This window comes from Aspergillus alliaceus (genome assembly GCF_009176365.1).
Source record: "Aspergillus alliaceus strain CBS 536.65 unplaced genomic scaffold BDW43scaffold_1, whole genome shotgun sequence".
In the NCBI taxonomy this organism is placed as follows: domain Eukaryota; kingdom Fungi; phylum Ascomycota; class Eurotiomycetes; order Eurotiales; family Aspergillaceae; genus Aspergillus; species Aspergillus alliaceus.
The window spans coordinates 1,171,675-1,186,534 of NW_022474684.1; the positions used below are offsets into that span (position 1 = coordinate 1,171,675).

General features: G+C 49.0%; 5 protein-coding genes across 5 annotated transcripts; 3 read left to right on the forward strand and 2 right to left on the reverse strand.

Annotated features, from left to right (window-relative positions):
• Positions 1-777: 777 nt before the first annotated feature.
• Positions 778-3,699, forward strand: BDW43DRAFT_258837 (putative Patatin family phospholipase). Its single transcript, XM_032040023.1, has 3 exons — positions 778-1,151; positions 1,234-2,078; positions 2,146-3,699. Exons 1-3 carry the CDS (start codon positions 870-872, stop codon positions 3,371-3,373), a joined length of 2,355 nt encoding a protein of 784 aa, XP_031906500.1. The 5' UTR covers positions 778-869; the 3' UTR covers positions 3,374-3,699.
• Positions 3,700-4,292: 593 nt separating this feature from the next.
• Positions 4,293-5,250, forward strand: BDW43DRAFT_9826 (uncharacterized protein). The gene is made up of 2 exons (XM_032050804.1): positions 4,293-4,497; positions 4,570-5,250. The coding sequence occupies exons 1-2, from the start codon at positions 4,382-4,384 to the stop codon at positions 4,985-4,987; spliced, it is 534 nt and encodes a 177-aa protein (XP_031906501.1). The 5' UTR covers positions 4,293-4,381; the 3' UTR covers positions 4,988-5,250.
• A 1,265-nt stretch (positions 5,251-6,515) lies between these two features.
• Positions 6,516-7,470, reverse strand: BDW43DRAFT_305432 (uncharacterized protein; the record flags this gene model as incomplete). Its single annotated transcript, XM_032045794.1, has 3 exons — positions 6,516-6,586; positions 6,638-7,086; positions 7,190-7,470. 3 exons carry the CDS (start codon positions 7,468-7,470, stop codon positions 6,516-6,518), a joined length of 801 nt encoding a protein of 266 aa, XP_031906502.1.
• Positions 7,471-8,893: 1,423 nt separating this feature from the next.
• On the reverse strand, positions 8,894-10,926 carry BDW43DRAFT_317743 (Zn(II)2Cys6 transcription factor; the record flags this gene model as incomplete). The annotated part of the gene is made up of 2 exons (XM_032048577.1): positions 8,894-10,749; positions 10,867-10,926. 2 exons carry the CDS (start codon positions 10,924-10,926, stop codon positions 8,929-8,931), a joined length of 1,881 nt encoding a protein of 626 aa, XP_031906503.1. The 3' UTR covers positions 8,894-8,928.
• An 882-nt stretch (positions 10,927-11,808) lies between these two features.
• BDW43DRAFT_305434 (uncharacterized protein) lies at positions 11,809-13,336 on the forward strand (the record flags this gene model as incomplete). The annotated part of the gene is made up of 4 exons (XM_032045795.1): positions 11,809-12,251; positions 12,310-12,697; positions 12,800-13,156; positions 13,223-13,336. 4 exons carry the CDS (start codon positions 11,809-11,811, stop codon positions 13,334-13,336), a joined length of 1,302 nt encoding a protein of 433 aa, XP_031906504.1.
• Between the last annotated feature and the right edge of the window lie 1,524 nt (positions 13,337-14,860).

Here is a 14,860-nt window from a genome sequence, read left to right on the forward strand (position 1 = left end):
ACTAAGCGGTAGATAACCTCCAACCATAACAGTGGTGCTGGATTAATCTTTACTACTTGTAGTGGGTACGCACTTACTACTATCTAGGATACTACTAGTATGTGTTGGGTTGCATTGATACCTAGTAGGCATCTCGTAGCGCATCAGCGCTTGAAACTTGCGGTGTAATGTATCAGGCCCAAAAATAAGGCCGTCGCATACAACTACCCCGTACGGTACAGTCCGGAAGAAGTTGACCTCTATTGACCATGATAAGTAGCCATCATCCCTCCAGCTTGTGGGGCAGGATGAGATCATCAGGCAGATGAGCTGAAGGATTTAGGATTACCATCCTACAACATCCAGGTTGGAAGGTATAGAGTTTCTGACAGACTTGAGAAAAGAACCAGAGATGCGACTAACTATGAACGGTGTCCATTTACGGGGTTTCCGAATGAAGAATCCCCGCGAAAAGGAAGTTGATGCGCATGATGCTGATTAGCCTTGTGGCGATTTAATTCCGCCCTGGAACCAATCAGGTGCCCCCCCGTGACGTCTGGGATCTACCGCCGGGGTTGTGCTGCTGCTGCTGACACACTCCCCAGATTCAATATCCATCATCTGCGCAGTTACCCCAATACTCCCCCATTCTTGTTTCATGGTTTGTGACCCATTTAAATTCCTTACCCCAAGCTTATCTCCGAACCGCGACTGGCTTTAGTCTCTTATTTCCTTTTCTTGGTGTGAATCTTTATCCTACTCTTTCAACATTGTGGATTCTTCTCTCTCTCTCTCTCTCTCTCTCTATCGCTTTCTCGATATACCACTCATTTGAAGCGTGATCGGCCGGATGTCTTGATGTCAGTGTGAGAAAAAGAAAAAAACCTGGCATGGCAATCCTTCATGATCCCCCGATAATACACCCTCACTGCCATACCAAGAGCAAGCATGCCCGAAAGCCGTCTTCTATTAAAGATGTTTCCACTACCCAGTGCCGTTTCCTTCCAAGATCGGTCTCTCTGCCTTCACTGTCATCAGTTATCAAGACCTCCCTGGCTTGGGCCGGTGACGCCTGGTATAGTGTGAACCAGGATGGCTCTCCAAAGGCGGAAAAGGGAGGACATACTGCTGTCGAAGACCGAAAGCAGGTGCTATATCTCAAGATGCGCAATGTATGCGAACCCGTCCTCACCCAAAAATCATCTCCTAGCTTTCTCTGGATAGTGGGCAGGGTATACTAACGATATGGTCTAGGCAGTATCATACAAAGAATGGAGGGACTGCGCCTACGAGTTGGATGTGTTGGAAGACAACAATTCTTGGAAAGAGACCTTCGAGAGTTCGGAATACGATCCGCATCTAGTACAGGAACGCCTGAAGCAATTGGAAGAAGCTCGCGTGAGCTGTGATGTTGGCCGGATGATATTCCTCATCCGCACTTCCCTGAGCCGCGATTTGGGGAACATGCGTAACGGTTCTCTCTACAGACATTCGCATGTCGGGACGAAGAACCTGATCGATCAATACATCACTACGGCGCTTGACACAATATCATCGCTGGCAGAGCTGTCAGTGAAAGGTCGGTGTGACGGGCTGGAATTGAAGTATATTCTCGACCAGCTCCTAGCAGCAAGGCAGGCTTTTGGTCGGAGCGCTCTGCTGTTCTCTGGTGGAGCGACTTTTGGTATGAACCACATTGGCGTGCTTAAAGCACTTTGGCAGGCAAAGCTCCTCCCGCGCATTATCTCAGGTGCCTCGGCAGGAAGTATTGTCTGCGCTGTCTTCTGTACCCGAACAGACGATGAGTTGCCATTGCTTTTGGATACGTTTGCCTACGGAGATTTTGCCGTTTTCAATGAACCTGGCCAAGAGGAGAATATTCTACAGAAGATGGCCAGATTTCTAAAGTACGGCTCATTTATGGACATCTCGAACCTGGCCAAGGTCATGAGAAATTGGCTTGGGGACATCACGTTCCAGGAAGCCTACAATAGGACACGCAGGATACTTAACATCTGTGTTTCTAGCGCCGGGATCTACGAACTCCCAAGGCTGTTGAACTACATCACGGCGCCTAATGTGATGATTTGGTCTGCAGTGTACGCTTTACCTTTCTCCCCCAGGCCCCACCTAAATTCTTATTCATTATCAGACTAACTTTCGCAGAGCTGTCTCGTGCTCGGTTCCACTAGTATTCTCGCCTTTTGTCCTCATGGCGAAAGATCCAGTGACGGGAGACGCAGTTCCTTGGAGCGATTTGCATCGACAGTACATTGATGGCTCAGTAGATGGCGATTTGCCCATGAATCGTCTGTCGGAGATGTTCAATGTCAATCACTTCATTGTGTCGCAGGTTAATCCTCATGTGATTCCGTTTCTTCCAAAACAGGACGGCCCGACCCCTGGCACAGCGCAGACCTCGTCATTGACGTCTCGTTTGTTCCACACCATGACACACCTTGCGAAGGATGAGGTTTTACATCGGATGACAGTTTTATCTGAACTCGGAATATTTCCAACTTCTTTGAACAAAACTGTCTCAATCGTGAACCAGAAATACTCCGGGGATATAAACATCTACCCCGAAATACTCTACACCCATTTCCCTGTCATTTTAAAGAATCCGACCACAGATTTCATGCTCAAAGCATGTCTTTCAGGGGAACGCGCTACGTGGCCCAAACTTAGGCGGATTCGAAACCACTGTGCTATTGAGTTAGCCTTGGATGCAGCTATCCAAAAAATGCGGGCGAGAGTGGCTTTCAGTTCTAGCCAGATAGTCCTGAAAACGAGCGGCCTGCCCGGCCCCGCGGAGGCCATAGACAGCAGTCGGGGCCGAGGGCGCTTGCTTAACCGAAGGAGCTCCTATAGTCATGAAGTCGAAAAGGCACAGCGTATCAGGGCCAATTCGGGTCGTCGATCAAGACCTCTTTTAAGAAGATCTTGCAGCGTACAGTCACCCGAACAGTCGTCGGACACCGACCGGCAAGATGAAGCAGATGGTTATCAAGTTGGAACTCAGGAGTGTTATTCCTCTGATCTTGGTGATGACCTATCTTCCACGGAGTCCAGCGCTGACGAAGAGACGCGAACCTTGGCTTTGGAAAGGCCTGGACTCGTAAGTCGTCGAACTGATTACCATCAGCAATCTCATTGGTCTGCTCCACACGGCGCTCTTCCATCGCCGCGGTCACTGCCAACTGCGTCTACTCACTCTAGGCGATCATCTGTCGGTACCTCCCATCAGTTGTCAGTCCATGTCACGGATTCATTTTCCCCTTTGGGACGCCAAAGGTCATCCAAGTCGATACCATATGCTGAAAGCCACACACTCCGCATGACACCTACAAGCCATCCCGAACATTCAGACCAGTCGTATCCCATCTATAACTGAATAAATTCAGAAGCATGAGGCGGCTTTATTATATAACCCGAGCAGACGGCCGGATACCAAGATCCAAATAAACTTCTTCTATAGTCCGCTAGCTTCCCCTCGACCAGACGGCTCGACCCCCTTATTTGCTTGTCAGTATCGATCAAGGTGCCTTGCATTTTCAAGCACACTACAGAAGGTTGCTATTTTGGGTCTCAGCGTCTAAACCGCTACCCCTAATACTTTATGTGTGTGGGGTGTTAAAAGGGTTGGGTCGACCTCTGTGACGCATCCCAGAAGACCGTCTCCTGGGATGTAGAGCCTAGGCCTTTTTTTTTTTTTTTTTTACTTTGTGTTCTCATCCTTTTCCTTTTCACTTGATATCTAGAATTGGGAATTCATCTAGACGTATTGCAGGTTTGCTCCTGCTGCAGTACTGGCGTCGTTCAGATCTTGGCGTTATCGGAGAAGGTATTGGATCTGGCTCACAAGAACTGGGTATAATAGATGGTTTCTTCAATATGATGGTGGGCACGGTGGTATATTATATACATACATGCACATATACCTAGATAGGCCGCGCTTATTATATACCGCGGCTCACTTATATAAATACATCATGGTAGCCTTCGATTTCTGTCTTGGATAGCTCGGATCAATTTATCAATTGGTCTAATACTAGTCTATAGCTTTGAACTTCTCTTTCCCAATTGAGTGGCCTGTGTGCAGGATGATGTCGGAACCCTAAATACGGGGAAGGAGAGCAACCATATGACGGATTCATGAGCACCAAGAGCGCCAATTTCCCAGGAATCGATACGATCGGGTGCAACGATGAGGCCAATGTATAAAAAACTCTAGCAATCCTGCTGAGTTCTTGTCGACTGCATCGAAGCCAGCAAAGACTGCACGAGATGAAGATAGATGTTACAGGAAAAGAGTCGGAGGACCACACTCGTTCCTTGAGGAGGCCGGCCAGATTGCTTTAGTGGATTATTGCAAGAGTGCATATTTGTCTCGACGGCCACCATGGCTATAGGACAGACCTCCTTCTTTACTGGAGTCGTCCTCCTTCTCAACGCGACCATCGGACGCAAGCTGAATACGAGCTCGGCTGAGGTGACATGGATCACCCCGGGGATGTCGTGAGTCGTCACTGTCTCAACGAATGAACGATTATTCAATTCCTAAAATTGGGCTGATATAAATTTCCCCAGCCTGACAAGTGGTGCTTTCCTGCTCCCATTTGAGAAGCTGAGTGACCTATTCGGGCGCAAGGTCCTATACATCAGTGCGATGACCGGCTTCACTCTCACCCTGGTCACCATTGGGTTCACTCCATCCGCCATTTACATGGAAGTTTTCTTAGGGATCCTTGGCCTCTTCTCCGCCGCCGTTGTGCCTCCAGCTACTGGTGGACTCGGAGCAGTATACAAGGAGCCGTCCAAACGCAAGAACCGAGCCTTTGCCTGCCTCAGTGCCGGGAACCCCCCTAGGATTCGTGTGTGGGATGATAATCTCCGGGATCGCTGCTCAGGTCGCCAGCTGGCGTGCCTCCTTTTGGGCTCTAGTGGTGGTGTACGCAGGGTTCACTGCGCTGGCATTGTGGAGTGCCCCCTCAGAGCGGCCAAATAGTACCGCACGATGGTCCTGGTCATCCCTTCAACGATGCGATCCGCTGGGTATGCTGCTGGTCGTAGTCGGAGTTGGCGTATCTTCCGCCTCCCTAACGTGAGTTCTCTGCCATTGCCGGCGAAACAAAGTAGACTCGAATGATATTGATTCGATATTTTTCCAATCAGACTCGCAGACGATGCACCACAAGGTTGGAGAACGCCGTATGCGTTAACGGCGCTTCTCTTGATCGGACTCGTTGCCTTTGGCCATCAATGGGGTCTTGGTTAATATTGTGCGCGCCTTGATCTTATATAAAGTGAGCAACTAGCTCCCTAGTCTTGATCGGGGCAGTGGCCTGTATTTATGGTCGCTAGCTTTACAACAGAGGATAGTTCCTACTAGGCGTTTTACTTCCCGCCCATGATGCTGATGGTTGTCGATGCGGACATCAGTTCAATGTGGTTAATGTAAGTTTTTTCTCTCGATCTAAGTCTGAGTTAGAAGTCTTACTGAACGAGGAACCCACCCCCCCAGTTGTATGTGATGTCGTCCTTTCAGGTTGCTGACCAGTCTCTTGCGGGAGGTATCTTTAACATCATCACGAAACTCAGCTCTGTCATTGCTCTTGATGTTTCTACCGCTATTCACGGTTTCATTCGTGGTGAAAGGGAGATCAAGCCGCCTCTGGCTACGTATTGGTACTCGGCGGGATTGGCAGCGTTGCCTATATTTCTGGTGCTGTTTCTTCGTCCGGGCGTACAAGGAAAGATGGAGACTGGTAGCTCAGGGTGAAGTTGGGAGATTGAGGTATGTAGTTCTGTGTAGGGTTTGCTGATAGAGTATGGAGGGGTATATGTGTACTTTGTCCTAGATATGATGTAGCTCTATCTGCGCATAGTCTCTGTATTTTCACAATTCCCTAAGCACGGGGTTTAAATCAATTACACAAAAGACTTTGCTATCCACATCAAGCTCATTTTTTACATATTTCGTATAAACGCAGCTAGTTATAGGCTAGATACTCCCCGTAGCGGTATGTACAAACGGATCTATGTCCATATTATACAAACTTGGGCATATCTACTAGAAATGGATATCTGCTCTCTACACTAGACACTCTTTCCTTTTCTTTGTGAGGGATTATTTTGATTATTTTGTGTAATTCAGTAGACATTGAATTGCGAGTTTTCGATTAGCATCGAACATCAATCCTCTTTGACACTATATCTCTCATATAGAAAGGAAGCATGTAGCACACCTGTACAGACTACAGAAGATTACGGTTACAAAAACCGTAGCTTTCTATAGTAGAGACATCCAACTGATAGCAGCCCATTAAGGGCGAAAAACAATAGGTGCGGTTCGACTATACAACGAAAAGAAAATAGACCAAATTTCGCAGGAGCTCTGCTGTATAATCAAGAAAGCTCTAGGCATATATTATGCAATCTTCGATTGCTTCCAGGTCATAAGACACACATGCGGAAAATATAGGGGTCCATCATTCTTTTGTGTGTTTGGGGCGGCGGAGTGTTCGATGAGGCATTTACCGGTACAGCGAGCTCATCCAGGACTGCTTGCTGGCCTCAAGCGATCCGGGAGAAATCAATTTGTTCGCTGAAGGACTGTTAATACTTGTACTTGATATGGGCATGGGAGTGAACCAACCAGTCCTATCTGGCACAGGCGGGGGGTACATGAACCCAATCATGAGGCAGATGATCATAAGAACAATCTCCTCGAGTACTGACATGCAGAGGTACGCCGTTGGACTGCCATCGAATAGTGCGAAACGTGGGTCCGAGCCATAGTCGCTGAGGGCCGCATACACCATTCGAACAACCAACAATGGGCTGCAAAGGTACAACGAGTAGATGACCCTCTGCTCACTGACAGGCAGACTCTTTATATCCCAGCTCAGATAGAACAGGATAAGAAACATCAGGCCTAGGCATACAATGAACAAAGCCAATGCGGCCTTGAGCAAGCTAGTGACTTTGTAGTTGGCGCCATTGACAGCTTGGACCGCCCCGACAATACCGATAATCAGACCAACCATACTGACGATGCTCACAAACATGAAGGTATACCGGGAGACTTGCTTGGCCGTTTCGTTTCTACGTCATATTAGTTCCATTGCAGACCTTGGCTACCGAGCTCCGCTCTATATGTTGGAGAAAGGTGTGAAGTATATAGTCGTGTTATAGGATAGTTACTTACACTCTCTGTAAGAGGCCAACTGCAGCCAATGTTAGTGGCGCAATTCCTAGTAGATCGCATACGATCTTGGTCACGACGACGTCTTCCGAAGCATGACTGATAAGAAGCAACTGACAGACGGCACCAGCAATTCGTAGACAGGATAGGATGAGCAAGAATCGCCAACATGATGCCACCGCTTTCAATCCTTGTTTGTAGCACAAGTACAACGCGAGGTTTAAGGCGGGGATGAAGGCGATCAGCTGGAGCACAGCGATGCCGTCGCGGTATGTAAATGTCATCGGGCCGGTGTGGGTGGGGTGAGGAAGTGAGGGGGAAGGTAGGAGGTATGAGGTGTTTAAAGATAATGTATAAGAGGGTCTGAAGTGGAGAGACAATCTGATATAACTGTATGGAGAATAAGATACTTTTCATTAAGTCTCAGGTGAGTGCAGCTGTTTTAGTAACTGACTTGTCTGGTGTCTGCCTAGAAGAAATCCTTGGTGAATGCCTGCCCTCCTTCCTCTTTCATTACTGAAACTAGAAGCCACTTGACCGACCAAAGATAGAGAAGAAGGCAATGCACATGTGGAGTGTGGTTATCTCGGTCTTTAATACAGTATAGGGCTGCATCGTGCATACCCAAATAGAGCTAGCTCAGCCTATCCGGGGCGCCTATCCGGGGCGCCTATCCTAACCGGGTAAGCATCTCCAAGCTTCCAATCATCCCTGTTTCGGTAACCACTTGTTACTATCCTGCTCCAAAGGCAAACACTACATACCAAGGCTCAATGTCGCACGGCCATTATTCCTAAAACCATTAGAAGTAAATCGCGATAAAGGATTAGCTCTCGTCTGATATTGCTCAGTCCCTAGGAAGAGGTAGATTCAAATCATTACTAGAAACCATGATGCTCCCGTGGTATAATAATGAGATGACGCCCGAGACTAAGAGCCAGGATAGAAGTGCGACACCAATTGTTTAGAAATTACAGAAGTCTGATGATCACCGGAATTTTCAGTCTTTAGTAAAACAGCCCTTGATACTCAGCCTCTGATCTCTGGCTTCGCCCAGAGATCCCCAGATCGGCCTCGTTCGAACAACAGCTTGAAATACAAAGCAATTCATGGCGATGGGTTTCACTGAATTTCAAGCCAGCGAAATCACTGTGACTAGGCTTCCCTTTTATGATACAGAGGCTCGAAGCGATGATGCTCCATCAGCCCCGGGTATATCATAAAGCGAACCTTCCCTCATCGCCTATCTTATTCTCGACACTGGAATTTCTCAAAGCATTTGCGTCTTTCATTAGTACTCTCGTGGAGGCTGAAGAGGTAGCAGTCGTGACCGGGACCCTCTCTGTCTGGCGTGCGGACCCTCGTAGAGGAGCACTTGCTCACCGGGACCGCCACCCATAGCCTGGTTACCGCGATGGCGGTGGTACAAGCTGCTTGGGCTATGACACTGGCCTGAACTTTGGTCAAGCCGAACGTGCGGACACTCTTGACCAAGTATTGATCATGTCTAAATCAAGCGAGCCTCTATACGGCTCCGGCACTGGTTATCCATCCTGTGTGTGCACTTTTATGTGTGTAGTTTACTTTTTTTTTTTTTTCGGATGTTTGCAATAACCTCGACATGTCAGTGTCAACGTTGTTCATTTTGTACGTCAGTCAGATACATTTGGTAGTTTAGCCTTACGTAAATATCCAAAGTCACATAATTACACGCCAGCCAGTTCACAGGGAGTTCATTCATCTTAGGTGCTCAGCGGTGGGCGGAGTTGATTTGACTCGACGTAACCGGCAAAGAGGTCGGCTTGCGTGAGGCCTGACTGCAAGCTGATGTGCCGTAGCTGGTTTACAATCCACTGCCGCGTTTCGTCTGAGTTACTGTGCATTGAGCCGACGAGTAGGAGTATCCAGCTCGCGAAATACGCACCGACTGCGGAGCCCATGTACGTGGCTTGGTGGAAGCCAGGGGAAGAGCTGTTCGTGGAGGAAGTCAGGGGATCCATCAGCTTCGTTGCCTCCTCGACCGGCTGCCCCAGGCCTAGTGGCTGTAGTTGCTTCTGGGCAGGGAAAGGGAAATAGCTCGTTAGCTGGGGCACGGAGGCGAGGATGTCATCACGGACGTTTGTCATCGTGCGGCTGAACTGCTGCAGCTGATCCGCGTAGTGTCCGGAGAAGAACCAGCTGGGTTTTGACTTGGCGCCTCGCAGGAGGAGATGGCAAATGGCGTGGATAGCTAGGATACGACCGGCGCGCATATTGTTCCACACGCCGGCCACCGAGGCGTCATTATAGCTATGGTAGACGTCACCGTGCACACGAGTGGGGTCCCGAGTGGTGTCCTGCACGACGGTGAACTGCCACTCCGGAGAGCACTCTGAGAATCGGCTCTCGAGTCGGTGGTCAATATCCAAGGCTTGGGAGAGGTATCGTTCTAGATCATCAATAGGCAACTCCGTTTCCGTAGCACCGTTCCCGGAGGGGTCGGTTGAGCTATCGGTTATAAAGGTGAAGCCCCCCGGAGAGATCTGACGGTAGAGATCCATGATTTCGATGAGGCCGCTACTGGCGACCCAGTAGGGGTCTGAGGCACTGATTTCTTTGGCCGCTTCGGCACGGATCATGCGGAGGCTTGAAGAGATCGGCCTCCCCATACGCAGGCAGTTGGTCAATAGAAGGCCAAAGACGTCCTTGAATATCTGGAGGCCGATGGGGGTGGTGAACTGTGCCTTCCCCCGCAGTGTCAGCAGCGAGGTGGCACCCTCGATATGCCGCTCCCAGCCGTCAAGTGAGGACTCGCTGAATTCATACAGGGAGAGAACCAGCACGGTGACAATCGTGCTATGTCGGCGTGCCGCCTGCGGATCTGCCAAAGCTCGGTTCATTCGCTCGATTGTCCTGGTATACATGGCCCTCGACCGATTCATCAGGCCTACCTGGCGGGCATTGTGGGCCAATCCGGTAAAGCCTACGGCTAGGATGGCCCCCTCCAGGATGTCATGACCGTCCTCCGTTGACAGAATGCCGAGTATGTAATCTAGAAAGCCCGAGGATGGAAGGGACTGCCGCACAACGTAGTGCGTCAGGAAGTAGTTCAACGCGATCATGTCGAGTGGGAGGGCAAACGGCGCGGGGACTGCCCTCTGACCATTAGGGTCTCCCTCGCCCGCCTCATCTCCGTCCCCTGAGTTCTCGCTCCCTATTCTGGGCCAGGTCGACAATGTACTGCCGCTGCCCAGCACCGTCTGGCCTGCGCTGTCACTATCGGGCGAAGTGCTGTCTACCTGTAGGATATTGCGCCCCAGAATATCCTGATTATAATTAAAAAATAGAGGATCCTCATTCAGCATGCCCTCCGCCAGTTGCACCGGCAGCTCGGCACTCTGAGAGCGAGCCTGCTCGCTTGGGGTATGCTCGCGGGAGGCGACCCGTTTCGTGATTCTCGCGCGCGCTTTGTCGATGACCTGGCTACTTTGGTCTCGAAAAATGAGACTTGTGGGGTCTCGATAGCCGGGGCATTGCTGTCCCATACGGTGACACTGTCCACATCCCGGGAGAGCCTTGTCGCACTGCAGTCATCCGACCTGTGTCAGTGAGATTGGAGGAGGGGACACAGAGAAGGAGCACCCAATAAAGAAAGAAAAAAGAAAAGAATATATGCCGGTCAAAGGTGGGGTACAACTTACTCGTCGTTTCTTGGCCCTACAGTTATTGCAACTGGTGGAAGGGCGGCCACAGTACACCATTGTTGCTTTGGGGCTGAAGAGGCGGGGAAAAGAATGGGCCCGGGAAAGGAAGACTTAATGGGAGAGCAGTTCGCCGGGTGGACCAAAGCGCTGCACTTGCTCTATCATTGGACTTGCTGTTACCAAACCTTTTTCTTTTATTTTTTTTAAAAGAAAAGCCAAGGCTCAAGTCGAAGCTTGGCCATCCCCATGGGGGCGATTTTCTCTCTTTCTTTTCTTTTTATTGTCGATATATATTTGTAGGTTTTTTTATATTATACTTTTTTTCCTTCCTTCGTTTTCTGCCCTATAGCCCTATAAATCTTCCTAAGCTGCAGGAAACGGGAAATAGGGTCGAGTGAGAAATTCCCAACTCCCATAACAAGGTGGATAGACTGGCCACAGGATTATCGCAAATCTAACAACCTGCTGAGTCACAGCATTGGTATCGCGATGCTCGGTCTGCAAGTGCATGACTTCCTCCGCGCCCCCTTCCCAGCCCGAACGTAGGCAATCAGCGTCCACAGCCTTTGAGTTCTATACAGACGTCGAAGTGGGTTCTCTCTTCAGCCCAAAAAGATCGACGATAGGGCTGGTTACCCGATTAGGAATGGGATGCTGCACACCGACGCTATACCGCATCCAGTTAGGCTTTCGTGAATCGATTACCCAAAATGGTATGCACGATGCTGATGCCCTAAAAGCGATACCAGCTCGAATGCTAAGCTTCGCCACGAAACTCCATAAAAGAAGGCACAAAGCGTGTCTTTCCTTTGCAAATGTAGATAATCTGGCTAGGCAGCTAGACATATAAGATGATAGACATCTCAATCGTTTCAACTTCCCATCTGTATTCTATCTAACTATTTCAACCCTTTTATTCTCTAGCACGTCAAGTTCACCATGCCCCAAAGTTCGTATAAAGATTACTACGAGAGAGACTATCGCTACCGGGATGAGTCGCGGTTTCAAGATGACTACCTCTACCAAGAAGGCAGAAGATACCGCAACAGCTACGCGGAAGAATACTACCCCCAACCACGACTCCCGCCCAGCGCCGGCCCTCTCCCATTACCAATCGTAATCCCACAACAACGCCCCGGCTCTAGAGAACGCGGCTTCATCGCCGCCTACGCACCCTCCCTGGAGACATGCGGTATTGACCGCATGACCTTCCTTCGCTTCCTCGACGAATGCAACACAGCAGTCCAGGGCAACAAGTTCCTAGCCGGCGTCCAAGTCGTCTCCTTCGGCGTCGGCTTCACCCCCGAAATGATCGTAATGGGCGTTGCAACCGCTGTCCAAGCCGGCACCTACATCGCGAATAAAGGCTATGTCCGCCACAAGTAAGAGCACTGTCCCCAATCCCCTCAACCGTCCAACAACAACTAACAAACCCCCTAGAACCAACACCGTCCTGGACAAATACAACCAAGAAGTCTTCGGGCCCCACGGCCTGTTCTGCATGATCATGAGCTACGAGCCCGAAACCTACGACGACACCCAATCGGGTTCGCAATCGCAGTCCCTCTCCAGCCAGTTGGGTCGTCTTAGTTCCCTGGCCTCGGCCAATTGGGTTAAAAACCCTGTCTCGGGAAAATCCCAAGGCACGCATAATCTGCCCACCACCGTCGCACCACTGATGTACATCGATGATCGACGGCAGCATAAAGAGCTCCTATCTGATCGGAGTCCGTCCGAACCTACGGGAAAGGTCAAGAAGTCCGAGAAAGCGAGGAGAGCCTTCGAGGCGGTAAATGATTACTTTGATAGGAGAGCGCGGGCACAATATGTACGCCCAATTATTTTTCTTTATTGCCCCCTACCCTCTAGCTCTCTGAGCGTAAATGCTCAGAGATAAAAGCAAAACAACTATTAACAGTATACACATCAGGCCGCCGAAAACACTGGCGACATCCTCAACGTCCCCCTATCCCGCTCTTTCAAAAGCCGATATCTCGACCCCAACCACCCTGCCACAAACGGGGGTCTAATCGGCCTTCTGTCCGGCGGTGTACTAACACCCGATCCGGAGTCGCGGAGACTCAAGGCCTTGAAACGGATCGAGGAGGAGGAGCACCAAGTCATGGATCAGTATTATCAGCAGATGCACAGTATCCGGAACCAGAACCAGACGCAGATAGAGATTGATCGGCAGCTGCAAAGGTGTGAGGAGGATTATGCGTCAAGGTTAGAGGTGTTTAGGGAGCGGAGGAGGGAGGCGCAGGGGAGCAAGCGGCAGATTAAAAAGGTGAGTTCTTCTTTGAGGACTCTCTGAGTAGGAGACGGTTGAAGAGCTAATGAGATGCTGGGGTAGAATATTTTGTATTTAACGATTGTTAATAAGCCATCTGAGGAAGAGTTGGCGACTGCCAGTGACAAGTTGAATCGTGGATTTGGAAAGGGGAGGGTGGGACTTACGCAGGTTTGATTCTGGTGTAGGGCTTTGATATGTTACGGTGTTTGGATTTATTAGGTGATATGGCATGATGGGAGTTGAGGCTGTTTTCCTTTCTTTTTTTATTTATATTCTATATATATATATCTTGCTGTTACATGATACTCTTCAAAACTGTCATATCATGTGTTCACTTTGAAGTTAGGAAACCCCTTTACAGACATATGTTAATCAAAAGTTATACTATAATATCTTTTTATAGAATTCAAGTCTTCGTGGCCTAGCGCTAATATTCTGGTCCACAACATATATATTCACCACCTCTCTGACAGAATTCAGAATCCACTAGCCAAGCAAAGAGTTAACCAGAGCGTGTAGATTGACAACCACAAGGATAATCGAATGTTCCAATATGTTTGCCAAAAAAAAGGTCTCAGGCGGTATTGTCTCCCCAAACCCAAACAGAAATCCTTAAATTGGGTCGCTAGGATGCCTTGGATATTCTTATTATCAAAGGCCAGGACATCCTCACCGAAGCCAACGCACATATTGTAGATGGAGACGTAGCGACCTAGATATTCGCCATCTGTTGGACCCGTCGCTCAATCAGCTCGGGAACCAACTTCTGCCGATCTGTTTCCATGGCTTCCATGAGATTGGCGATCCTAAGAGGGTCCCGAGAAGGACTGAGATACATTGGTCCGTATCCTAGAGCACACGGGATCGTGAATCCGATATACATGAAAGGCAATGGTCAGGAAGGTGAGGAGAGATCCAGTGAGGTCCATGGTGGTCGATTGGTAGTCAGGAGAATGGGCATGCGATAAGGAACTACATTGCCGCATGATATTGAGCTTGAATAGAGCCTGGGAAATCCAGTATATTGTATTTATTTAGCGGCTTGGGTAGGAATAGGGGGATCTCCTTTGGTTAAGTGGAAGTTATGGATATTCCTGCGAAGTCACTCAAACATGCTCGATTGCATTCTATAAGGGAATAGAAGCTGTATATGAGAACCTCTATACTGCAAGTGGAAGACTAATGTATTGAATACGTACCTCTTAAGGCCATGGGGTCTGGATCGTCCAGCAACTCTTTACCTGGGCCAAGCGCTTTGGCGGTTCCCAAATTAAGTCCCTTATATTATGGCAATTAGTCCGCGCATATAATTAACACCAACTTGGAATCCATGCACCTATCCAACATCCTTTATTTTTGTTCATTGACCGTGTGTTAGAATAGAATAATCAACAACGGTTTCTGTTCTCCATAGTGCAACGTAACTGCGCAACCCCGGTAGCCCTAGCTTTATATAATTTATGGCCATTGGCATAGGTCTTATGATTTAAGATACGGGTATACTGCTCTCAACCAGCTTCCTAAATTAAACACTTCCATCATTTCCTCGTAAATTTTCCCTCTCCCAATGGTTCGTCCTCAGATGTAGAGCAACACATCGGTATCCAATAGGTTGCAAGCGCCTATACCACCTTGGACATGAAAGTTGCTGCTAATATTACCCACCATACAGATTATGGCTTGCGACTAATAATAGTC